The sequence below is a fragment of the Idiotropiscis lumnitzeri genome, chromosome 13 (assembly GCF_059441095.1).
Source record: "Idiotropiscis lumnitzeri isolate Australia: NSW breed Sydney's pygmy pipehorse chromosome 13, RoL_Ilum_1.0, whole genome shotgun sequence".
Classification (NCBI taxonomy): domain Eukaryota; kingdom Metazoa; phylum Chordata; class Actinopteri; order Syngnathiformes; family Syngnathidae; genus Idiotropiscis; species Idiotropiscis lumnitzeri.
This window is the reverse complement of record NC_142403.1, coordinates 2,825,005-2,851,565: the sequence shown is the minus strand read 5'-3', so window position 1 is coordinate 2,851,565 and position 26,561 is coordinate 2,825,005. Positions and strand designations below refer to the sequence as shown.

At 41.0% G+C, this 26,561-nt stretch overlaps 1 protein-coding gene across 13 annotated transcripts in view; it reads left to right on the top strand.

Annotated features, from left to right (window-relative positions):
- The window catches only part of lrrc7 (leucine rich repeat containing 7), a 106,484-nt gene that overhangs the window by 50,626 nt on the left and 29,297 nt on the right, over nucleotides 1-26,561 (top strand). For 10 of the 13 annotated variants that reach the window (XM_088312702.1, XM_088312699.1, XM_088312705.1 and 7 more), the window contains 13 exons: nucleotides 7,376-7,578; nucleotides 14,291-14,408; nucleotides 16,133-16,211; nucleotides 16,428-16,517; nucleotides 17,802-17,858; nucleotides 18,278-18,341; nucleotides 18,942-19,016; nucleotides 19,109-19,253; nucleotides 19,515-19,587; nucleotides 19,776-19,793; nucleotides 22,921-23,050; nucleotides 23,163-23,278; nucleotides 23,485-23,554. In XM_088312702.1, the coding sequence (XP_088168828.1) occupies nucleotides 7,390-7,578; nucleotides 14,291-14,408; nucleotides 16,133-16,211; nucleotides 16,428-16,517; nucleotides 17,802-17,858; nucleotides 18,278-18,341; nucleotides 18,942-19,016; nucleotides 19,109-19,253; nucleotides 19,515-19,587; nucleotides 19,776-19,793; nucleotides 22,921-23,050; nucleotides 23,163-23,278; nucleotides 23,485-23,554 (1,224 nt within the window). In that variant the 5' untranslated portion in view covers nucleotides 7,376-7,389. The remainder of the gene's footprint in view (nucleotides 1-7,375; nucleotides 7,579-14,290; nucleotides 14,409-16,132; nucleotides 16,212-16,427; nucleotides 16,518-17,801; nucleotides 17,859-18,277; nucleotides 18,342-18,941; nucleotides 19,017-19,108; nucleotides 19,254-19,514; nucleotides 19,588-19,775; nucleotides 19,794-22,920; nucleotides 23,051-23,162; nucleotides 23,279-23,484; nucleotides 23,555-26,561) is intronic. The other 3 variants (XM_088312701.1, XM_088312711.1, XM_088312700.1) reach the window with 1 other exon arrangement.

The window sequence follows — 26,561 nt, the reverse complement described above, 5'->3', positions numbered from 1 at the left end:
CTGATTTTTTTTTTTTGTGTGTGCAAAATTTTCTGGATTTTGCCATACTTCCGGTTTTAGTTTGGTAGCAATGCAAGTCTTTGTATATTAGGCCCCCGGTGATTCTCACTCCCAGTCGTGCAGACCTCCAACAGATGTTCAGTAAATGTTCAGAGTTTTGAGGTATGCATCATGATATTAAATATAATGTATATATATATATATATATATATATATATATATATATATATATATTCCAGAGCTGGCACTTGGCATCATGTAAATATAAAATAGAGCGTCATAATGATCTGTAGAGCCAAAGAGGATAAATATCTATATTTCCCAGATTTCACACTCTAGGTCAAGTATTGCTGTCATTTTTCTACAGACAAAATGACTGATGATGAAGACATTTCTAGGCAGTGCCGTGTGTTGTATGTACAAGCAAACACGTTTGGACCCAAGTTAATGCATGTACAAATGAGGTAAAGCTGTCTTTGTTCAGAGCATACTGCACTCCTCTCTCAACACATCTGTGGTCAAATTGTCGTAAAACTACCCTGCAGGTTTTAAGATCGTTTATAATGACACACTGAGATTATTACTCAATAGACCTAACTGTAGATGGACCAGTGCAAGTGACGTGTTTTTTTAAGTGAAAGGGCCCTAAAGCCTTGCAGTATAAGAAATCAGAAGAAGAAATCAGAAATAAGAAATAATTGCACACTTGTCAGATCTCCTCTAAGGCACTACATGATACCAGTCCCAGTTCTGGAAACAGTACTGCTGCCTCGCTGTTTGTGTGTGTGTCTGTGTGTGTGTGTTTGTTTTTGTTCTTGTTTTTATTTTGTGTATTTTATGTGGGCCTGCAGAGGCCGTGGGTTCGATTCCGGCTCCGGCCTTCCGGTGCCGGGTTTGCATGTTCTCCCCGTGCCTGCATGGGGTTCCTCCGGGTACTCTGGCATCCCCGTGACCCTTTTGAGGAGAAGAGGTACAGATAATGGATGGATGGCTCTTGTGTGTGTCTGTCTGGATCTTGAGTCGGTAACAAAGCAATTAAAGTCAATATGATTGGCAATCAATTTTGCTTTGAAAAAAATAATAAGAGAACGTCCCAATTGGACATACTAAACTAAATATATTTAACTGTTGAATGATGGCCTGTGATAGCCATGCCAACTGTGATGACTGCCAACAAGGGGTGGTGCACCTCTTTCCTAAAGCCAGCTGGAAAGTAGATGGGTGGATTGCCAAGGACAATGAACCTTTGCTTAAATGAGCGACTGGTTGCCACTTAATTTGCAGATTTGGATTGGATGTGGAGTATATAGTGTGTACAGTCTTGAAAGAAATATTCTTAAACAAGGCACTGCATTGTCAGTGTCTCAATAATCCATTGAATTGTTGTGACCCAATTTAAGTTTCTTTACCCTGGTAATGTTGATATGTAAATATTATATGATGTGATATGGACACACAATAAATGAGGTGAACATTTTGTGGTTGATTTCAAATGGCATCCTGTAGATGTATGGGATGGAGGAGTATAAAAGGAAAAACATAGCTGAGATAGAAGACAGGAAATCGTGACGTGCTCAGGCATCTCAGGCAAAACTGGGCCACTGAGCACAACCCTGGAAGACAAACAGAGATGGGGAAGAAATACATGACTGGCTTGGAAAACAAGATTGAGCAAGAAAGTGAGACATGGCAGAAGGAGAGGCTCAAATAAAGTCATTTTACTGTGAGCCGCAGAGAAACAGAGAGACAGTTGGTGGACTCAAGTCTTTAAACAAAAAAAACCAAATATTGCAATCTGGAAATGTTTGCAAAATTCTTGACTGTTTGCTTTGATTTTAACATATCAACTACAGTACCTACAGTCTCTGCCCATCCAATGTTTTTTTTCTGACCAAGTGTTGATAATCTAGCCGGACAAATTGTAAGACTGTCAGTGTCCATATGCCCGCGTAAAGCTTGGGTCTGTCTGTGAGACGTGGTGGTTAAGGAGCTATTCTGCGCTGCACACCTGTGTTGCTTTGAGTGCGACGTCAGTTACTGTCAACAATATACACCGGGGGGTTTTCAATCCTGTTCCTTGATGTTAACTGTCCTGCCTGTTTTCCCTCTCTCCCTGCAACGCACCTGATTCAAATGATCTGGATCATAATCCATCTTCTGCAGACCGTGCTGATTTTCTGCTATGTTAATAAAACAAGACATCCTAGAATGTTGTTGTTGATGTTTTTTTCTCTGATGTAACATTTAAGTCACTAATGATGCGGTGGAGCATTCCTCTGACTTTGGTGCAGGCAACATAAGTTCAGTTCCACTTTTGTCATGGTGTGAATGTGAGTGTGGCTGGTTGTCTGTCTCTATGTGCCCTGTGATTGAACGATGACATGTACAGTGTGTAGTCGACCTTTTGTGCAAAATCAGCGGGGATAGGTTCCGGCCCCCCGCGACTGAACTGGATAAGTGGTATGGAAAATAGATGTGGGCGTGTCCCATTTTATTCGGGTTATCATTTGCATCTCCGATCAATTTTTTCAAAGTGGTTATTTATTTAGGGTCACTAATATACAATATGACATCCTAATTGTCCTGATGGCTGATGTGATGCCTGTAAAATAATTCATTCTTTTTTTCTTTTTTTGCGGGCATCTGTTCTGTCAAAGTTAATGAGCTTTCAGAGTTGATAGACAGTTGTCATAGCCAATCAGATCACGAGTTGATGACAATAAGGTCTTCTCGCTGGCCTTACGTTGAAGGCGATGAATGCGTCTTGTGATTGGATACTCACTTGTGAGGAGGCAGCGCTATGCGGAATCAACACCAGAAAGTCGTAACTGGCGACCGTTTGAAAATCTAAAATATATTCTGGCTTTTTTTAAACCACAATGATAAAATGAGTGAAGATTGTGGATTTAATTGCAGATACACTTGCGAGGTCATTTTCAAGACGAACCTTTCAAGAGAAACTAGGTCTTCCAACACTCACTCAGTACCTCGTAAGTGTCTATCTGTATATTAATTCTCCTGCCTTGGTGTCATAAATGATGGTAATATATGGGAGATTTACTCAAGTGGGACTAAATAGGTTTTCACTGAAGGCCTACGTGTGAAATGCATGGTCCGGCCCACCACTGTATATATATATATATATATATATATATATATATATATATATATATATATATATATACACACGCACGCACACACATGGGCCTCAGCAACATCACGTGGCCATCAGGGACAGGGCCTCTGAATTGGCAGACTGGGCTTGTGGTCCTCCTTTTAATCCAAGCAACTTTTTCATGTACGCTCCTGCTTATTTCAGCAAGAAAATGCCAAGCCACATTCTGTGTCCTCGTCTCCCATATACTTAGTGAGTGTTGTAAAAGGAAACATGATCCAACAAAGTGGTGCCCGATTAAGATTTAGTGTTTTCACACGTGATGAAAGCCGGTGCACTGTGGCGTATTTTAAAAAGGGCGTCATTGTAGCCATGAACACAACGTCTTGTTTCGCCATCAATGGAAGCAGCTCCTCTCTTTCACTTTGAATGCTGCATGAGAGAGTGATGCTGCTTGTTATTGCTGAAGACGACACTGATTCGCTTGAGTCCTGCCGCAGGTCGAGGTGTGCAAAGTATTTACATTGCAATAACACACAATCGATATTAGAATGAACTGTAAGCAAACATGCTATAGCTAGATTTGTGTAGCTGGCACATCCACCCAAATCATACGTGTCTGTGTGTGAACCCCAAACACATTACATAACCCGTGTCAATACTTAGATGTTGTTCCAGTAGGCATAAAGTTGAGTCTACTTTCAGCCATCAAATTGACGGGTGAGTCAGGTGCGTTGGCGCAGAAGTCAGGATCCGCCCTTTTTTTTTACTCTTTGCAAGTTGTAGTGTTTTCAATTTCAATTTGAAAATCATCGTGTATTTATGTTTTACACAATTTCCAAAGTTCAATGGAAATGGTTTTGTACAAGCGTAGTCAAAGTTTGTGACTTTTGAAACATAAAGGAAGTGGATGGACTGGTGGAATTTTGTCCCGCAGTTGTACTGTATTTGAAAAGTGTCTGATATGTTTATGTAAAGCATCACCAAATGTGGAGCAATCACCCACTGAGAGCAGCATGTTCTGTTTTATGACAGAGAGGATGAGTAAAAATACACCCAGCTCCTGTGAGACGGTCACTATGGCAGCGGTTACCATGGAGATAGCAAGGCCGCACGTGAAGTGATGGCCGTCATGGGACCCTGAGGGTTTCACCCTCTCGTGCTGCTAGAGATAGCACACATGCACATTCAACCACAGAACAGCTGCAAAAGACTACTTGAGGTGAAATTGAGAAGAGTGATGACGTGATGTTGGTTTGCTCGTGTTACTTTGTTGGCTATGCGTGTGGAGCGAGCGTGCGTGGGCGGGCGGGATTGTGCTTGCATGCATGCTTTCCATTCTTGATAAACGTCTCAACACATTTGTGTTTTAGTCATTGCTTTTGAAAGGAACAAGATGTGTTTGCACAGCCACATGTAATACTGCTTCTGCAGCGTCAGTCTGCTCAGTCATCCTGTTGCCATAGCAGCAGCAAGAGGCAACCACACAGCCAACCACACACTTGCCAGTTGCCAGTTTCACCCTATTGCTGCTAACTTGTTCTCACTCGCTTCAAATTTTTTTTTCAGTGTTGTGCTGGGCAGGACTCCTTCAGTTCACTGTACAGTATATTGAAATAGGAAGTATTTGTGTTGACAAATTACTGTTGTCGGACTGGAACCACTATTATACAATTTACAATCTATTATACTATTGGTGAGTCCTTACATGTGGGTCCCATTTTTCCAAATTATTGACCAACCTTAAGTGTTGAAGATGACTTTCTCCTTTTGACACTGCTAGGCTAATGTTTGAAAAAACATGCCATTTAGGGGGTCTCTTGAAAAGTGATTTTGGAGGTACGAGGAGTCCGCCTGATGCCAGTTTAAATATCATATTGAAGAAAGGCTATTGTCTTCTGTGTCCATCCACAGAAATTGTAAATGATATTGCAACTCAATTATTAACTCCATCCAATGTGACTGATCTTTGGAATTTTCCTGGCTGACATGGATTATTTTTTTGGATGAATTTGTGCAGTGAAGGTAACTATTCCCAGTCTTCCTCAATGTTGTCTCTGCCATTCTCACCCAATAGTTGTCATTATCATGATGGTGACGTAGTAACAAAATTCTGATTCTCTTTGCTTAGAAAGAGGCTGTTATTTTGAATCAACTCTGCGTTTGTATAATGAAGCTATTGCATTAATTAAATGTGTTGATGAGTGTGGAATCTTTTTCGAAAAAAGTGTTTGGGAGTGAGGGCAGCGGCTATACAGGATTGTGACAACTGGAAATACTTGAGTTACCTTGTGGATTACCATCACATTTTAATTATAGCACATTGGAGAAACATCAAACAAACAAACAAAAACATGTCCTCACAAAGGCTGCGGCCACATGAGTGTGCCGCAATTAATACTACTCAGTAACAATTGTGTTTGCAAAAGTTAAATGTGTTGCTGTTGGAGACAAGAATGGTTTGTTAAGCCCTCATTTATTTTATATATATATATATATATATATATATATATATATATATATATATATATATATATATATATATATATATATATACAGTGAGAGACAGCATCAGGCGTGGGTTCGATCCCGGCTCCGGCCATCCAGTGTGGTGTTTGCATGTTCTCCCCGTGCTTGCGTGGGTTTCGTCCGGGTACTCCGGTTTCCTCCCACATTCCAAAAACATGCATGGCAGGCCGATTGAACACTCTAAATTGCCCCTAGGTATGAGTGTGAGCGCGGATGTTTTTTTTTCTCTGTGTGCCCTGCAATTGGCTGGCAACCAGTTCAGGGTGTCCCCCGCCTACTGCCCGAAGATAGCTGGGATAGGCTCCAGCAGATATATATATATATATCAGACATCCAAAGTGTGACAACTACTAAAAACTATCAACTGCTTTTTTTTAAAACACATTTGGAGACAAACTGTAATGTTGCTTTGAGCATGCGTCTGGAAAAAGATGTATTGATTATAAATAGTCCAGCTCCTTAAGATAAACAGTGTTCCTGGATCAGCAGTCTTTTTTCAAATCAAATCATATTTATACAGCACTTTTCAAACATAAAATGCAGCTCAAGGTGCTGTACAATAAAAAAACATCTCAATTGCTCCAAAAAAAAAGGATACTATTCACAATGCCATGATTTCATTTCTTTGACCCTCTTCAAGGCCAGTTTTACTGTCTCACATTAAGCAAGAAAGATGTCACAGTGGTTATAGTTCTTTCTTCTTTCTATGAAAAAAAGGCTGGTCTAGCACTTTGATTTGATAGCAGTAAGTACTAGAATAGCCTATGATTGCTAATTACGAACAATTAATTTCAATTAAATTCCCATTCAGTGCCTTAATTTTTAAATCAAGTTATAAAATGCATTTTATTGAATGCATTAAACATACAATGGTGTGTGTTGGGGCGAAGGTCAAAGTTGCAACAGGTAATTTTTTTTTGCAGCCTTTCTGATGGAGTTTGGAACAAATACAATTGTAGAAAGCAGATGAGACAACAGGCCATTAAATGTGGATAAGATGGAAGCGTGATTCTGCTGCAAAAGAACAGGGTTGCACAGATGATGTGTATTCATAATAGGCCGAACCACTCAAATTATGTGACATTTTGAAAATGTATTCTGTTTTCAGGAGTGCCTGATAATTACGGAATGAATTTAGTTAAATTGCTTTCTTTGTGTGGCCCGATTGAAGTTTTTGGGATGTTTGACTTGGATATTCCATGCCAACCATTAATGGTAATTTAGGATAAAACTGAAAATGTCATTTGTAATTAATATGTGCGTGGGAATTGTGTCCATTTACAAAGATGCATCTGATTCATTTATATTTCAAGCAGCAGTTTTGTTTTCCATTTCCTTCCAGAAATTGTTTAATCTGAAGCCATGAACGCAATCTGTTGTATAGGGATCAGTCCAGGGTGTGCTCCACCTGTGCCCAAAGTCTAATTGGTTAGGCTCTACAATACTGAACAGTGTAAGTAGTAGTAGTAGTTTCGTGTGGTTTTCACACCTCCTGTCTCATCCCTGCCATTTCCATTTTTGAGGTGTGTAGTCGAGAGCAAGTTTTAACGCTTGGTTCGACCACCAGGGTGAGCTTCCTCTTAGTCAGGCCCCCAGAGTGCTAGCTGCACTCCAGGGAGCCGCTCAAGCCTCCACACGACGGCAACGTGGGAATCTCGGTCGTGGAGGAACAGTGTAAGTGGTATAAAATGATGGAATTCACTGAATGCTCTTTTTTTTTTTCCTTTATAGTGCAGTGTCTGGAAATGACAACAAAAAGGAAGCTGATTGGCCGGCTGGTGCCATGCCGTTGTTTCCGTGGGGAAGAGGAAGTGATCTCCGTGTTGGACTACTCCCACTGCAGCCTGCAGCAGGTCCCCAAAGAAATCTTTAGCTTTGAGAGAACTCTGGAGGAGCTCTACCTGGATGCCAACCAGATTGAGGAACTACCCAAGGTAAATTTAAATTTGAAATTGTATGATCTATCGGATTTCTGACCTTCAAATTTAATTTTCATCTCTTCATTTTAGTTGGTAGACTGCATCGATTTTCTGCTTAGGCTATTTAATAGTTAATTAATCCAGTGTTCAGCTCTTCAACTCTTAGGGCCATATCACACAATTATCCTTTAGTTCTTCGGCAGAACTTACACCGAATTTTCTGGAGTACAAGTCACTCCGGTGTATAAATCGAACAAGCCCAAAAACGCATAATGCATTACAAAAAAAATATGCATGAGTCCCACTGGAGTATAATTCGCAATTTTTTGTGGGTAATTTATTTTACAAAACACCATCAAAAACAGAAAATTCATCTTGGATACCAAATTATAACATTGATAAAATAATAACAAACAGGTTTAAGATATGCTAAAACAATGAAGGTCATTTAGTGACAAGAAATATAAACATGAACAGAAACGCTGTCCAGTGTTCATGTTTTTGCTTTTGACAAGACAGCACATTGTTCATTCACCCACTGGTGAACCCGTTCCTCCAGCTTTCAGTGTCATTCATTTTCGCCAGGCCATAACAGGTTTTGCATTCTCTCTGCAGAATATGATTCTCCTGAGGTCCAGTTTTGTTCAATCGTTCGTTCTCAGTTGTCGTTGTAAAGAGTAAGAGATATCGGTGCATAAGACTGGAGTGCCCTCTCGTGGCTGTCTGTGAAATTACATTTAATTTTTTTTTCCTATACAAGTCGCACTCCACAGTATAAGTCGCCGGACCAGCCAACATATGAAAAAAAGTGTGACTTATAGTCCGAAAATTACGGTATATATTTTTTCCGATCTATGTTTTTTTTTTGGTGTGGTGTTTTTTTCTGTACAATCCCAAATAATCATAATTATGGTGACAAAGCAATTTGATTTCATTCTGATTTAATGGCCATTTGACTGAAATGGAACTACCAGAAGGGTAAAAATATTCACGTTCATTCCTTGGGATGTATCGATTCAGCCAAGCCCAGATTCGATTTTCAGTTCCCGATTTTGATTCCATTTGATTTTTTCTAATCTTTTTTTAACAAATTGAATGACTCATTTTATAATCAAAATGGGTCTTATCTTAGCATCTGAATTTTGCCCTAGTTACAAATAGTAACGTGACAAAAACACTTCAAAATTAACTAATAATTTGTCGTATCAGAGTTTTATTAGTGCCAGATCTAAACATGAAAATAAATAAATAGATTTGACAGTTATCATTGGAAATCCTTTATCAAAATTTCACTTTGAACATCTCTATTGATAAAGTATGTTGAATCAACCCAAACTAGACTATTTATTTATTTTTAAGAATGACCAAAATATCAACTTTCTCAGGTAAAAGCTGTGAACTTGTTGTTGAGGCGACGCGTTTGCTTGGCACAGAAGTGGCTGGTATGGTGAGGTACATTTTTATCCAGTGGACAAAGTAGTGGGTAGGTCTTTCCAGGCTCAGTCCACCAGTCCAGTGTATAGTTTTTGAGAGGTGTAGGTTCTTCGCCATGTATAGAAATACCGATTTCTGCTAATGAGCTCTGGAGCATCATGCATGGATGAAACAAAAGTTCCTTCCGGAAGATCTTCGAAGGCAGTCTCTCGGAGTGAGGGGCGTTGTGGCTGTGGAGCATTTGTCTCATCACTGGCTTCTGCGCCTCCATAACTCTTATCTTCTGGTAAGCGAGGAAAACAAGCAATAGAGGTAATTAACAAAAAATAAATAAGCAGCTAACAGCAGTAGGGCTGAAACAAAGCGACACAGGCAATCCTGCCTGACTTGCAAAATTCAGAAACACTTAATATGAGACCCGAGTCCAGCTTCTCTTACGGCAACATCCATGTCTCGTTGCTTTATCTGTCACAACAGCGATGCCATGGGTTGGTCGTTCCAGGTTGCATTCGGCTGCAGCATCTCTCAGTATTGCAGTATTTGTCCCGCTGTGTGTTTCAAAAAGAGGACGTGCTGGAAGCACAAAGCTAACCATCTTCTATCAGTCATAATTGCTGCCCTATCAGCCTTTTCAAGCACCTTAACAAGATCAGCTTTGACTTGCACGTAGAGTTAGGGCATCACCACCCGGCTGAACTACAGGCGTGACGGAATGGTACATTTCTGAATTGTTTAGTATCTCCTCCAATGAAGACAGATGAAAACATTCTCATGTTTTCGGCAATATAAACAGCGATGGACTGTGTAATGACGTAATGTAATGGTCATTTATTAATTTACTGTAAGGTACCTGGCTCGGATGAGAACCCAAACACAGGAAAGCAGGATTGGACTTTATTTTAAAGAAAACTAAATGTCAAACAAGAAACTGGGATATACAAATATACAAAATGTACAAAACAAGAATCAAAGTAACAAAACAAACTCTAGGAAGTCTTGACAAAAGCAACAAGACGTGGCACGGATGAAGGACAGCGGATAACTGACATTGAATTGACAATGTCCCGAAAAACACTGAACAAAGGCAGGGCACTAAATACACACGTACTGACGAGACAATGTCCAACACCTGGACGAGACACAAGAGCAGAGGGAGCTGATTGGAAGACACAAGGAACAGGTGTACACAAACTAACGAGACACAAACAAAATACTAAACCAAAATCAGTCAAAGCAGATCATGAGTGTACCCCCAATGCTCCCGGAGTCGGAACAGGGACTTGAGACGGTTGTAGGATGTACGCCACTGGAACAGGAACTTAAGATTTCAGAGGGGCCTGGAACTGGTGACAGCGGCAGGTGCAGAGGGGCCAACTTCTTGCTATGCTTGCAGACAATCTTTGTCCAGTCGGTAGTTTTCTCGTCTTTTGTAAAAACAGGGAGCTAAAATGCTGCCACACAACTGATTTTAAATTAACTGGAGGGTCCTCTATTTTGAAGTCGCTCGCCGCCACTGCCACCCTTGTCTCTGTGTTCTTGTTTGGCACTGGAGCCATCCTCAAACAAAAGACACCAAAATATTTGGCACAAGCGTGTTATGTCAAGTAATTTACACAATGTGTGTATGTAATTGTGACTGAGTGGCCCCGTCAGGTGCTGCGGGGAGACCGCTGCCTCCAACATAACACGTGCGCGTATAGAAGCACACACACACCATAAAGCCGTTTTCCGTAGAGATCGTCAACTCTGTCTGTGCTCATAGAGTTTGTCGGTCAAACCAACTTTCTTTCCATAGTTCTTGCAGTCCACAGACATTTCTCTGACATCCGCCTATCATTCATAACACGGCACTGTCAAACCGAGCGCCGCGTTTACTTCCGGGTATTGTGGCATCATGCGCGGGACGTCTGCGGGTGACGTCATTGGCAGGTCATGGTGAAGTACCGGGTTTCAAGTTAAGTATGTTTTTTGTTGTTTTGGGCAGTCTAAGGGAGTGGGATTATGGCTGGCTGAATGATTATATTTTTCTACAATTATGAATATTATTAGTGATGATATAAGTGTGTTCTGAAGAAGAGAACAATTAGCTTAGGGGAGAGGCCTAGGGTATAAAAGGCGGCCATCCTGTGCCTTTGGGTAGTGTGAGCCTGTGCTTGCTACAGAGAAGCGCAACGAATGGTATGTACGGAGCATTATTTTGGACTGATCTATTCAATAAAATTGGAAGAACTCTACACCCTTCGGCTTGGCCATAGTCTTACCTGAGAGCTGTTTCTGAACCCCGTCACAGCAATGTATTTAGGATGGAACCTAGGGGCTGCGCATACAACGAAAACGGCAAGGTTCCCAAAACAGAACCCTGTGGAACACTATATGACACAGGGGCAGAGTGGGACTCAGTGCAACCTAGACTAACTCAAAAAGTCCTGCCAGGACCTAGGATCTAAACCGCTCTAGGGCGGCACCAATAATGCCCACCAGATGCTGTAAACGAGACAGGAAAATACTGTGATCTACTGTATCCAACACTACAGTCAGATCCAAAAAAACAAGACACAAGTCATGAGTGTCATTTGCCCGGATATAATTAAAAACCTTTAACAGCGCTGACTCTGTGCTATGCATCGTCTTGAAATCTGTCTGAAAAAGCTACATGACATTATGTTCATCCACGAAATATTTTAACTGTGAGCACCACTTTTCCCAGAATTTTAGCAAAAAAGGCAGAATCAAAATCAATTAATGAAATTCACTCAATCTATCCTAGCATGATATGTCCGGTTTGGTGTTTTGAACAATCATAAAGTGGAGTAAAAATTAAAGTTGAAACAGTAGCATGGCTTTTTTTTGTCTGTGACGAGTGGAATGTACAGATTCTTCTTCTTTTCCTACGCTTTTTACCACTAAACTGCAAGTTTGGCACCTTTTGTCTTTATTCTCCAAAAACTTCTGTTTTGAACATCCTCTGCTTTCACTTTGGAAAGGAGCAAATCCTCATGCACATTATCTTTTCTCATCCCTTCTTTGGCCTCCCACTTGGTCTTGCAGTGCCTCTGAGCCTCCTTCCTCATATATTGTCACTCAAGGGACTCAAACAACGTACCTGTTTTAGACTGGAGTTACTATGATTCTTGATATCATCTCATTTCTACTAACCATTACTTCTGTCTTGGATGTTTTACCTTCACTCCTATTGGCTGTTGAAGTCTTATTGATTTCTTTATGCCTTCTTGTACTCCTTCATTCAACCACCAGGTCTTTTTCCCTCTGTATTTAACACCGGGTAGTGCCACAAACCTCTATTAGTGCCTCCAACACTGCTGTTTTCAGAACTCTTCAGGTTTCTTCTTTGTTGATGTTGTGTCTTCCCATCTCGCCTTGAATTTCTCCCTGTACTTTTTGCCTCTTTGAGATTCATATCTTGATCTTCTTCCTTGTTTGCATCCTCCGCCGCATTTCTCTTCTGATGCTCAACACTGTACATAGCAATTTGAGCTGTGCTGCCATATATTGGCCTGGTAATTACAGTTTTTTCCCTGTTCTTTTCACCAACACATAATCATTTTGTGTTGCATCTCTTCCACTTTTGTACGTGTAAAGGTGCTCCTCTGGCTTCGGAAAGAAAGTACATTGACACTTTTGGCCCACTCAAGGATTCTCTCCCGTTCCATATTCATCTTGTCTTTCCCATTTCCTCCATGCACTTGATGAAATCCATCTTCTGCTCGAGTGACATGTCCATTTAAGTCTGATCCCACCAAAACTTTCTCACTCTGGTCTATGTTGAGAATTAACTGGTTGGAACTGTCTTTAACTTCCTCAAAAACTCACTCTGTGGGGCATTGGCTGAAATTATGTTATATACTTCACCTGCTATTACCAATTTCATTTTGATCAACTTATCTGGAGGCCTTAACACCTCTATCACATTTTCTTTGTACTTGTACTTCCTTCTCCAGTAATGTAGCTCTTAAATCCTCCATATTGTCTCTTGCATACACATGGGCTTTTTTTTCCCATTTTCCATGTTCCAACAACCAAACTTCATTTCCACTAACATCTTGAACCCCTCTTCACGCAGACTTCCAAGGTACCCTTTGCCCAGCCAGGGGTTGCTGAGCCATCGCTTACAAAAAAAAAAACAGTTCTCTTCAAGATATTGAACTTGTTCCTTGTAATTTAAAATTGTAGCTAGGCTTTTCTGATTTATATTATTTGTAGATTTTTTATAAAACAAGTTTTATGGTATAGCGCAGCGATGTGCTAAAAGAATTTCGGATCATTTTTTTCCTCATTAATGTACGCACAACAACTATACTAATGTTTGTAGAATTATTTAAAAGAATAATAAATATCACATGGCCATAACTATTCACACCCTTTGCTGTGACACTAGTGTATTTAACACACGTGTCATCCATTTCTTCTGATCATCCCTGAGATGTTCTACACCTTTATTGGTCAAGCTGTACAAACAAAATAATTTTGGTTTCACTTAAGGTTCTTAAGAGCAAAGAGCCTTCTATGATCCTAAAATAAGATACATTAGAATACTCCCTAAAGCTAGAGCTCTTCATCGAGACGGCACTAAATGCTAATTTACATTATACATACAATACAATACCATCACCCTCTAAAAGGAAGATTCATTTATTTTGACTTTGTTGTCTTACAAGTGGTGTGGGTGTACTTCACTGGGCTCTGAGTTCAGCAATCTTGCGAGTTTTGCTCTCTGAGTTCAGTGGATACGGTCAGTTTGGTTGAAGCTACTATTGTGTTTGGAATTCCAGCAAATGTTGCTGCTTATATCAAATCCACGATTTCCTAGCGTATGAATCAACGATTGTGTGCTGGCTTCTGGAAGAATTGGTACTCGTGCGGTCGTTCATTCTTAGAAACATTTTACGAACTTTTGGATAAGCCAGTTACCATTTTATCAAATTGAAATTTTCATTTGTTGAATTGACATGTTTTTCAGGCAAAGGGTTATTTAGGGATTAACTGTCAAGGCTGCCATTTACAATAAATTTGTACTCTTAATGCTGTAGGTGTTTATGTCAGAATTGTTCTGTTCATGGTTCATATTCATAAATGTTCCTCATTTATGCACACAATGTCTATTGCAATGCTTTCTACTTTATCCAGAGAAATCAGAGCTTTTATAAATGCATTGATGTTTAATAATATCAGGAGGTGCATGCCCTCAATATTTTTTTGTATCCTTGTAGCAAAAATCCTTCTTGCTACGTTTCACTAATTGTCATAATATTCCTTGTTATTCTTGTTTCTCTAGCAACTCTTCAGCTGCCAGGCCTTAAAGAAGCTGAGCATGCCTGATAACGACCTCTCCAACCTTCCAACCACAATTGCCAGCCTGGTTAACCTCAAAGAGCTCGACATCAGTAAAAATGGTAACCAAACAAAACAATAAACAAGTAAAAAAAAAACTTCGACTAAAAGCACTGGGATGGATCATGACAATTTGTCAATTAACAATTTGATTTAAATAACAGCACAGCTGTTATTTGGATGTGCTAGATGTGCAGAGCAGCAACTTCAACATATTGTCGCTGTCATTAGTGACTTCTTTGACCATTCCAACAACTATTAAAATGTCCTCATGTTAGGATTTTTTTTCTGCACATTGGAGGGAAGAGAGTAATGTGCTCTTGTAATCATTTGATAAGTCATAAGAACAACTAATATTGGAGTGGTTTGTGGTCTTAATGTCAACCCACTTAACAACTATAGGAAAAAATATGGACACCGTTACTATTAAATACTTTTTAATGTAAATATGTTCCAACAGCATTGCAGGATTTCATTCTACTTCGATTGCAAATATTTGAATTTGATATACGCAGTACTTGATCCAATGAAAGGGATGGCCGAAAACCCACTTCCGGTCTTGCTTAGTGCGTCCTTTTTTAAAAAACTTCTCATTCTCTAGCCTCCGTCCACAAAAGGGGCGGACGGACCGTTTCTGCAAAGTAGAGGTTGACCTTTATTAATTATTTTTCTGTTAATTTTATTTATGCCTCTATTTAGCCATTGCAATACACACAGTTCCCAACTTCTAAACACATAGCACTTAATAAATAGAACTTTGGAAATCCAAAATGAAATACTTTTTATCTTTGAATGGTCCGATTTAGAAAGAAGAAAAATATGAAGAATATGTTCCAAAATAGCAAGGTAAAACTGCAATGTTAAGTTATGGTCACACATGAAAATCTTGAAGATCGAGTGAATCTCAATAACCCGAGCTGCGAAGTGGCGAGTGAACACGGTGTACGCGCATGCGCACACACACACACTCACATCTCTACAAGTGTGATTGTGTTAGTGTTTAGCAATAACATAAAGTGTAGTTTACCACGAAGCAGTAAAATATGATCTGATTTTGTGTGCATGTAATCGCTAAAGTTGTGACAGCTCGAGTTTGTAAAGTAATGAGCCTATGTTGTCGTGCGACAATTTGTAACTCACCAATTGATTAAACAAAGAAAACGTGCCAAGGTCCAGGACAATGAAACACAAATTGTGTTCTATCTTCTCTATGTTGTGTTGCATTTTTTCAAAGGGCTTTCTCTTCTCATTTCATTCTCAGGTTCCAAATTGACAATGCTCTGTCGAAAAATGGATTTTGAATTTAAACACGCAATGTGTACCATACTGAACTGCTTAGAGGAAACAGTCTTTTTTTGTTCATTTTATTAGCATTTTTCAACATTTTATGTTACCACAGTGGCTTAAAAACAAATTTAATTTCTCTACAGATTGAGCAGCCCAAGTGCAAAAAAGACTCTTTATTTTTTTTCAACTTTCAAGATCTTGATCATCTCTACTGCCATAACAATCTCATTTGGGACACAAAGGAAATGGAAAGGAATGGCTATGGAAATAACGTCAGCGTTTAGATTTTTCTCATAGATCCACAGTAATTAAAAATAGCAATTCAACCACACAATCACAGTAATTTGAATACTTTCAAACAATCACATTGTTGATAAAAGTTGTTCAAGCTCCTTATCTCACTCTCTTACACAACAAAACGTGGAATTGTCTGAATCATGTGTAACTATCGAGTTCTCTTATCATGTGTGTTTTTCCTCTTTCTTAACTTTTATAACAGGGATACAGGAGTTTCCGGATAATATTAAATGCTGTAAAGGCCTGTCAGTGGTTGAGGCCAGTGTCAACCCCATCACCAAGTAAGACATCATCAGACATTTGGGACAAACAATAGAATTTTAATGGTTGTACTGTAATATTCAGACTTTTGTTTGAAAGTACATCCTAATTTAAAATGTGTTAAATATAAAAGCAAATCCGTGACTTCATGAATTAGTGACTAAAAATGCTCTTGTTTTTCCTTCCTTTGTACGGCATACTGTACATATAGTGCTCACTCGTGTCTTGCCTTCCAGGCTCCCAGATGGTTTTACGCAGCTCCTGAATCTGACTCAGCTCTTCTTAAACGATGCCTTCCTGGAGTACTTGCCAGCTAACTTTGGCAGGTAATTCCATGCATGGTGTCAGCATGGTGTGTCTTGAGTTGACAGCCTTATTGGAAGGTATTTACTTGATTTTTCTGTGTTTTGGGGATGATGCATTGGTTCGAAATGACGAAAAAATGAAGATAAAAATGACAGCAATGGATGCGTCAGTGAACTTCCGTCATTCGCCAGTGACGGAGCAGGAAGTCCGTCACTTCGTTATTGTTATTTTTTACGCTCTTCCGTCATTGCAAAATTTAATTTGCTCGCCACAATTTGAGGACCATCAATACCATCGAACAGCTCACAATTGTATTCATTTCAAAACTGTTTGGCCCACTTTAGACAAAACAATATAAATTAATATACCATTACTCGTCCACATAATGCCACTTGTCTTTTTTTGGGGGGTTCACTTCCATTCGTGTTTATTCCGTCAATGTTTCAGTGTTACCGTCTGTCCGCCAGCGAAAATGGGGATCCATCAGTGACGGACTGACGGACCATCCGTTGTTACTGATGAACAGGTGTCAATGCCCACCTCAATGGTGTGGACACTGCGGATATTAACATTCTATATTTACTGCTGCTTCTGAATTCAAGTTGCCCCAGGTCCACCTCTATTAACACTTAGGCTTTGATAGGAGGGGTCACATTAAGACTACAGAGAGATTATTATTTTACCTTGGTGCATTGCAATTGAGGCATCACGGTGGGACATGTGGTTCACGTCCTTTGCTGCCAGTCAATGTTTTGGGGTTCAAATATCGGCTGTGACCTATTTGTGCGGAGTTTGCATGTTTGCATGTGTCTGGATACTCTGTTTTCCTCTCACAGTGCAAAAGGTTTTTTTACTTTATGTTAACTGAATATTTTTAATTGCTCAGAGCTGTGAATGCGAATGCGAATGGTTGTTTACTCGTATTATCTTTACGTGCCCTTTGCTTCACTTTATTGTGAGCTGTAACCCTGAACAGGACATTCGGTAGAAATGAATGGATGCATCCAATTCAAAATGAGTTTGATTAAATAAAAATGGACAAATGGTCTTTAATTTCCCGTGTGTAAAATTTTGGATAGTGTTTCAATTAAGAAAGTGCACTTGTTGATCCTTCTTAAGTAGATAAGTTGGAATAATACGTATGCTGCATTTGTCCTAAATATGTAATGACTAATATTATATATTCAATTTGAGAAAATCTGTTAAGATTTTTGTTGCACTAAATTAAATGCGGCCAGTCTATTCTACCTGACAAAGAGAGTGACGGAAATAAAGATTTGTCTTTTCATGTTTGTTTTTGGTAGACTCTCCAAACTTCGAATCCTGGAGCTGAGAGAGAACCACCTGAAAACCATGCCAAAGTAAGACTCGATGTGCGTCTGTGCCGGTGGTCTGGCTTTGCTTTAGCTCAGGGGTCCTCCATCCTGTTCCTCGAGGGCCGGTGTCCTGCAGGTTTTCCATCTCTCCCTGCTGCAACACAGCTGATTTCAAATGATCAGATAATCAGCAAGGTCTGTAGAAGCAAGATAACGATCGCTCAGGTGTGTTGCACCAGGGAAAGGTGGAAAACGGGCAGGTCACCGGCCCTCGAGAAACAGGATTGAAGACCCCTGCTTTAGATTATTTGGTCCACTTGTGCAGAGGTTTTCATGAAAAAGGAAATGTTCCATTTTTAAATAAGTTTATTAACCAATTGGATGAAGAAGGACTACATGATTGTTACCAGACCCAAGATCCAAGGTTTCTTGTGATAGTAGCTGTCTGCATTCCCTCATTACAGGTCTATTCATCGACTGACACAGTTGGAGAGATTGGATCTGGGTAGCAATGAATTCTCTGAAGTGGTGAGAATGTTTATTATCATTTTTATGTTTATTTAGCAGATTCTGTTAATCAAAAATCTGAATCGCAAATAAGTGATTGTCTTTGGACAGTTAAATTGTCTGTATTTAAAAATGATTGAAAAAATATAGAGCGAGGATGGGAAAGTGAATCACAAATATATTTGGCAAGTCCCAGCCTCCTTCGACATTCCCATTGCAGCTCATGATGAATCTTCGGTAGACATCGTCTTATTAAGGGGTGAGGCAAGGGTTCAGCTGGACCATGAAATGGGACACAGTGCCATGAGGGGGCTGAGGAAGAGAAGACCGGATGGGAGTTGACAGAATTTGACATCTGGGTCAGACAGAAAGTTCACCGCATGGTTTGCATCCCACCAAGAGCCTCGCCTACTAATTTATGTTCACCACGCTCAACGGCTACAAGTCTCTTCATGATGTGTCCTGTTCTACTCCAGTATTCTCTATGTTATGGCTGTGTCCTTTTGTTCTAAATTGGGATTTGGATAGATGACATTATGTTTATCTATCTATAAAAATTAGGTGTCCAGTGAATGTTAATTGTCTCTGTATTGAAAGTTGTGTGGTCTATTTGCACGTTAGCCGGAGGTTTTGGAGCAGATTCACAATCTAAAGGAGCTGTGGATGGACAACAACTCTCTACAGTCCATACCAGGGGTAAGGACACTCAGTATAAAACATGGTCTTTTGCAGTTTTATAGATCTGGGTTATCTATGATTTGCCTTCCTTTATCTCTCTGATTCTGCAGTCGCTAGGAAAACTTCGCCATCTGCGCTACTTAGACTTGGCTAAGAATCGCATTGAGAATTTGGACACGGATGTTTCAGGTTGTGAGGCCTTAGAGGATCTTTTGCTTTCCTCCAACATGCTTCAGCACCTCCCTGACTCGATAGGTAGATCCTCAGACACACACATTATTTTATTTCACAGACCTCCATCAACTGCAGTTCAAACAGTTTGTTTTCTTTTTTTAATATATACAGTTGTGTTCATAGGTTTACGTACCCTCTTATGAGACTCTATCCAGGTCACTGTTACATAGAAACAGATTCCGAAGTTTTGAGTGTAAGACTGCATAAAATGGAAATAAATATGAACCTGCAAACAAGGTCACTTGGCATTGACTAACGACTTTGCATTTGCATGTCTAACAGGAATGTTAAAGAAGCTGACAACACTGAAAGTGGATGACAACCAGTTGACCTCACTGCCGGGAACCATTGGGAGGTAAGAAAACATTCAAGTCATAAAGGCCAATTAAAGCCATGTAGATGTTTTTTTCTGCTAGTTGATCACTAGGTGTTATTCTCTGGAGGGTTCTGTTCTTTCCTTGTTTACTACTCTCTGTTATTATGCTGGCTGATGATTTGGGGGGGGGATTCTGTGTGTTGCTTGCTGCGCTGCCGTGGCATAAGTGCGAAGCCCAAGCAAGGGTGAGTAACTTTAGCACATAGTTTGTTGCTCCAGGGGTGTGTTCAGAAACAATTGAGAGCTGTTCAGCTGTGTCACAGATACAAACACACTGTGAGAGGGAAACCAAAAGTTGCTTTGATATATCATGCAAATTAAACTTTATTTTGGTTTTAGTGCACAAATATTTCCTCATGTTTTACTCCTTGGATGTTAAATTTGCCAACTGAAGATGATGACCTGAAGCCAGCCCAGCTCAAAGATTGCCTCCAAAACTCTTTCAGTAATATATCGACTAAAAGACAAACTAATACACAGCACATATTTATTTCCAGCAGTGAGATTAATTTATTTTTATTTTTTTCATTATGAGGAATAATGTGAGGACATTTTAAATGAAATCCAAACTGACACCGATAAAGTTTCTTTGCATGTGATGGATCAGAGCACAACACAATGGGCCGTACTGTAGGCCACAAATAAATTAGAAAAGTATTTTGCAGCACTGATATTACTGCAATATAACAATGATTTAATCATTGTGTGACAAAGAAAAATTATGATCGATTATTTCCGTTAACATATTTGGATTTTTCACATTTTGCAGTGCTTTGTATCTGAATTCTTGGAAAACAATTTGCCTTTCTGAATGCATCCCTGGGATTAACTTCAATAAGTACACAATTATTTCCCCTCTGATGATACCTTAGATACCTATAACATAGCCCTCCTTCAATAATGACATCCTTGAAATCAGTGTGATCTCCTGATTATGCTCATGCTATCTCTTGTAATTTCTTCACATTAATCAACGCATGTTTAGATAATGAAAAATCATATTTATTTATATGAATATCACCTTTAATGAATGTGACATTTGTATTGAAAAGCGACGGTCTCTGTTTTGCTCCTAGTTCACAACATAAATAATATGAAACAAGATTTAAATTATTCATAAATTAATATTGTAACATCATTGTTGTACAATACATGCAATGTGTATGACCTTTACCTTTGTTGCAGCAGCAATACCTACCTAATATTTTTAAGATCAATACTTGCTGAAACCAAAGTTTAATACCGTGGAACCTGTAAGGTTCCACACGGGGTTGTCCAGGCTGCTAATTAACCTTTAAATAATCTGTTCTAAGATCGAACTGTCAACAAGTGGATAAAAGTCAATTCAAAGTCGATTAATCAATAGCATCATTGATACTTTTTCAGCATCGTAAAGCCGACCCCAAACTTTTTTGTTTTTATTTTTAATTTCTTTTTTTGTTTTTTTTATATTTCGATGGGTATACACACAAATGTAAATATTAAACATTGAAAACTAATTTATCCATTTTCCAAGCAGCGTATCCACTATAACGCACCATTATGCTGAATGTATCTAGTAATGTATATATGTTGTTATGATTTGGGGAGCCTTGCGAATATTTTTTTCTGTTCAACTGTGCTCACTTTGTGTTCCATAACATAGCGTGATTTAAATGGTAAAATATTTCCTCCCACTTTCGCATAATACTCCGACAAGTATTATGACAGTGTTGTAAAACAACACAAAATTGGTGTGTGATGTGATATGAATCGCTTTCTTGTTATCACACCGTTGTTGCACACACAATATTGGACATAACATTTTGCCGTTCCTCATTACCAGTCCTATGGTCCTGCTGGAATGAATTTCATAAAAATTTTTTTTTAAAAAAGCCTAAGCTTGCACCCTCAGCTCTATTTCCACCCAGTTAACGCTACGCTCCCTGATCCACCTGGATGTATGTGTCGTCATGCTGGCCTGACATAATATCATTGCTTTGGCGAGTCAGTTTCTGCTTCCGTAATGTAGTTTCTGCGCCTCTCTAGCGCTGAATTTAAAGCTGATGAGCGGAGCGCCGCAAATTTAGTTTGTTCATGTCCACAACGGTGCAAAGCGCCTTTTTCTAACTGCTCACATCCCCAAGACTGTCAAAAGAAAACTATGCGAAATTATATCTTAAACATATGTAGTTTCAGACGCTAACTTTTGGATGCTAAATTGGAAAACAACTTGCTTAAGCAGCCATCTACTCACGCCTCAAAAATAAATTTGATACTGCATGCATATGCATGTGTTAGATTGCTGAGGCTGAATGAAAATGTCACCTGGCTTATTTTGTATCGTTTGTTCTTTCAAAAAGAACATCATGTTACTGGCTGCTCATTTTGTTCATCCTCTCAGCCGGAGGAGATCTACATTATTGACTAAACACAACTCTTCTTAATGAGCTATTGTAGCACCTATAGGACTATACTGCAGCTGGGGAAAAAGATTGCATGGCCTTCTTTGCTTCAGTGTGACACCTGGCACTGCTTTAAGGATTTCTGGGCTGCTAAGATAAATAAAGCATAAGAAACTCCCCTCCCCTCACATCCTCTCCTCTTCTCTCTCCTCTCCTCCGACCGTATGGTGGCCCAGATGGTCCAGGCTGGTGGGAATAATGATGGCAGACTCTTGCAATGTTAACAATAACAGTACTTGAATGTAAAACTGTAGGCTCATTAGCATTTAGTCTGCTGTTAGCCAGGCCAGTGATGGTCAAAGACAGTGGGGCAAAGGTTCTTGTTAAGGCCCACGGATATCACTGTGAACGTGTTTCGCATCACATTGATGCACACATTTCAAATGTATGATGGAGGATCAGAGTTGAACCATGTTGTAACAATTCAATTCTCTGGAGTGATTGTTAAGGAGCAGATTAATGTGATAATTTATTGATTCCTAAATTTGCTGATCATTTACTTTTCTTCATGATCTGAGCTGAGGCCCAGAAGCCAACTTAAGAGCATGTTTAGCAAAAACAGATACTGTAGATACATAAAGAATGAAACAAAAAAGATTTTGAGAGGCTATCTTGCTACCTCAGTAATCAATTTATTAGCAGTTCTTCACCATTTCTGCTTTTTAGGACTTGATTTTCCCCGTCTTTGAAAGTGAGCTCTCCACATTGTCTTCATATAAAAATACATTTAAAGATGGTGTTGGTTCCAGTAAAGTGATGAATGTATATTTTAGTAGTTTCATGTTGTATGGGTGTGTATATATATATATATATATATATATGTATGTACATGTATATGTAAATCTTCTTTTATTATGTCTATTTTCAGTCTTTGTCTGTTGGAGGAACTGGACTGTAGCTGTAATGAGTTGGAGTCACTGCCTCCAACCATAGGCTACCTGCACAGTCTTAGGACCTTTGCTGCTGATGAGAACTTCCTCATAGAACTTCCCCGAGAGGTGACAATCCAATTGCGCTATTTATGCTTTTCTTCCTGCCCTATTCATAAAATGCGTCATATATACAATCACCTGCCTGAGCTGACCGCACAATGTATATTAATATGTTCAGATCGGTAACTGTAAGAATGTGACGGTGATGTCACTGCGTTCCAACAAACTTGAGTTCCTCCCTGATGAGATCGGACAGATGACCAAACTACGAGTCCTAAACCTTAGTGATAATAGGTACACACACGCACACACACACCCACACATATACTGTAACCAAAACTCTTTATCAATGATTTTGTAGTTCCTCTTTCTGCCTACAGTTGCCATGGCAACTGGCGAGTGTGTTGCTATGGCTACCTGCTCTGCGGGCTGTACAGTATGTAGGCAGAGAAAACATCTTTTTCTTATTCTGGCTCCCCTCCCTTGTCTCTCATTGTCAGGTTAAAGAATCTACCGTTTACCTTTACTAAGCTGAAGGACCTGGCAGCTCTCTGGCTTTCTGACAATCAGGTAGCCCTCCTTTCTCTCCCACAAAATATGTTCCCCTAACCTCTAGATAAATGCAGAAGCATTAATATGGTGCTAGTACACAAGCGGAATTTTTAACCTGCTCTTAACTGTTGGGTCAATTTGATTGCAGAATTTTTATCGCGTTTCTGTGAGCTCAGACGCTGTTACAATCATCATGGAATACATGCAGTCATCATTGAACTCAGACTGTAACCGCTGTACATTTATATTAACCTATGCAAATGATTTACCAGAAATTCAACTAAATAGTCATGTATAGAAATGTTGTTGAACTCAATAACTTACCGTATTGTTACGGCCAAAAGACACGCCGTATCAAAGGGCGCAGTACCAGTTGAGGGTACTATTTCAGAATCCGAAATCCCTTTATTGTCATTGTACTCAAGTGTGCAACGAGATTAGCGAGCTCCCCTCTCCAATGCAATACAACAATAATTCAGATAAATATATAAATTAGATAAATAAGAGAATAGTTAGTGCAATGGAAAGTAATACTGGATAGGATATATAAAAACACATCACGTTGCTGTTCTGTGAGGTATGTGTGGTCGTGTGTGTATGTGAGAGTTTAGAATGGAGATGGCTCTTGGAAGGAAACTGTTTCTCAGTCTATTGGTCCTTGATTTGATGCACCTGTAGCGCCTGCCAGAGGGCATCAGGTCGAACAGGTGTGAGTTTGGGTGGGTATTGTCTTTGACGATATTGAGAGCCCTGCTGAGGCACCGGGCGGTGTAGATGTCCGACAGTGAGGGGAGAGGGCAGCCAATAATCCTTTGCGCTGTTTTGACTGTCCTCTGGAGCCTCACTCTGTCCGCCTCAGTGCAGCCGCTGTACCAGGTGGAGACACAGTACGTCAGCAGGCTCTCGATGGACCAGTGGTAGAAGGCCAGCAGCAGCTTCCTGTCCAGGTTGATTTTTCTGAGGACTCTCAGGAAGTGCAGACGCTGGTGGACCTTCTTTACCACTGCTGTGGTGTTGTGTGTCCAAGAAAGGTCATCGGAGATCTGCACTCCCAGAAACTTGAACGTGTGGACCCTCTCTACACACACGCCGTCGATGCAGAGGGGGGGCGGCACCGTCTTGTTCCTCCTGAAGTCGATGACGATCTCCTTTGTTTTTGCAATGTTGAGTTGCAGTCTGTTGTCCTCGCACCAAGCCGTCAGTCTCTGGACCTCCTCTCTGTAGGCTGTCTCGTCACCTTCCGAGATCAGACCGACCACTGTCATGTCGTCAGCAAAACTTGACGATGATGTTGTTACCGTGGGCCGGGCTGCAGTCGTAGGTGTAGAGGGCGTATAGGAGAGGGCTCAACACGCATCCTTGGGGGGAACCGGTGCTCGGCGTACGGGTGGAGGACGTGTAGGGGCCGAGCAACACTGTATGGGGTCTGTTGGTCAGAAAGTCCTTAATCCAGATGCGTGTGAGGGCAGGGAGGCCGAGAATGTCCAGTTTGGCAACGAGGATGTCCGGGACGATTGTGTTGAATGCCGACCTGTAGTCCACAAAGAGCATCCTGGCATAGCTCTGCTGTCGTTCCAGGTGGCCCAGCACAACATGCAGAGCAGTGTTGATGGCGTCCTCAGTGGATCTGTTAGCCCGGTATGCAAACGGGTAGGGGTCCAGAGTGGGAGGAAGGCAGTCCCTGATGTGCTGGAGAACCAGCCTCTCGAAGCACTTCATGATGACTGGCGTGAGAGCAACAGGACGGTAGTCATTCAGGAGGACTGCGGGTGACTTTTTGGGGACAGGAATAATGGTGGAGGTTTTCAAGCAGGAGGGGATGACTGCTTGAGCCAGGGAGCGGTTGAAGACCCTGCAGAAAACATGTGACAGTTGGTGGGCACATGCTCTGAGGACCTTGCCTGGTATTCCGTCGGGTCCAGTAGCTTTCCTGGGGTTAATAGCCAGGAGCGCGCGCCTCACATCGTGTTCCTCTACGGTGAGTGGGGGGGAGTTGAGGCATGAAGCGCGGGGGTGTGTGAAGCGAGCGAAGAAGCAGTTAAGCTCCTCTGCCATCGATGCACTCGGGTCTACAGAGGTCGTGCTGCTGCCTCGGAAGTTGGTGATGCTCCGTAGACCCTGCCACACCTCCCGTGGTCTGTTGCTGGCAAGGTGGGACAGCCTCCTCTTGTAGTTTGCCTTGGCTAGCTTGATGCCTTTGCTCAGGTCAGCACGAGCCACCCTGTACTGGGCTTTGTCGCCTGACCTGAAGGCAGCGTCACGGGCCTTGAGGAGAGAGCGGACCTGGCTGGACATCCAGGGCTTCGCATTTGGGAATGTCCGTATGGTCCAGTTTAGGGACACAAGTCCTGATGATCAAAGAGGTCCCAGTTGGTGTCTTGAAAGCAGTCCTGTAATTCACTCATGGCGTCCTCACGCCAGGTTTTCACAGTCTTTGTGGTGGGCCTGAATCTGCGCCTGAGAGGGGTGTACGCAGGTGCGAGCTGCAAGGACAGGTGGTCTGACTGGCCGAGGGGGGCGAGTGGGAGGGCCCTGTATGCGTGCTTGATGTTCGAGTACACATGGTCCAGAGAGTGTTGTCTCCCCTCGTTGGGCACTTGACATGCTGGTGGAACTCTGGGAGTACAGTCTTTAAATTGGCCTTATTAAAGTCCCCCGCTACTACAGCGTTCGCGGTTAACCGCTTCCCGATTGCCCGGGGCAAGTGAAATTTGGCCACGGGCAAGGTAAAATTATGGGCAACTTGCCCGACCGGGCAAGCATTTTTAAAGCAGCCAAATATCTTGAATTTCGACGAAAATTAAAGCTCCGAAGGAGGAGGGCGTGTTTGCCTCACACTTAAGCCGAATATGAGCACCGTCCCCGGGCACGACCGGGGCTCTCCATTCGCTCCGCTCCGCTCCGCGGGGGCATTGTAGTTTCGCCGAGCGGCACGACGGAGCGTTGGAGCGGTTAGACGGCCGGCGTGCGCCGAAGAAGAGCGTGGGCGAAGAGGAGAGTGGACGAAGAAGAGCATGTTCCCCCG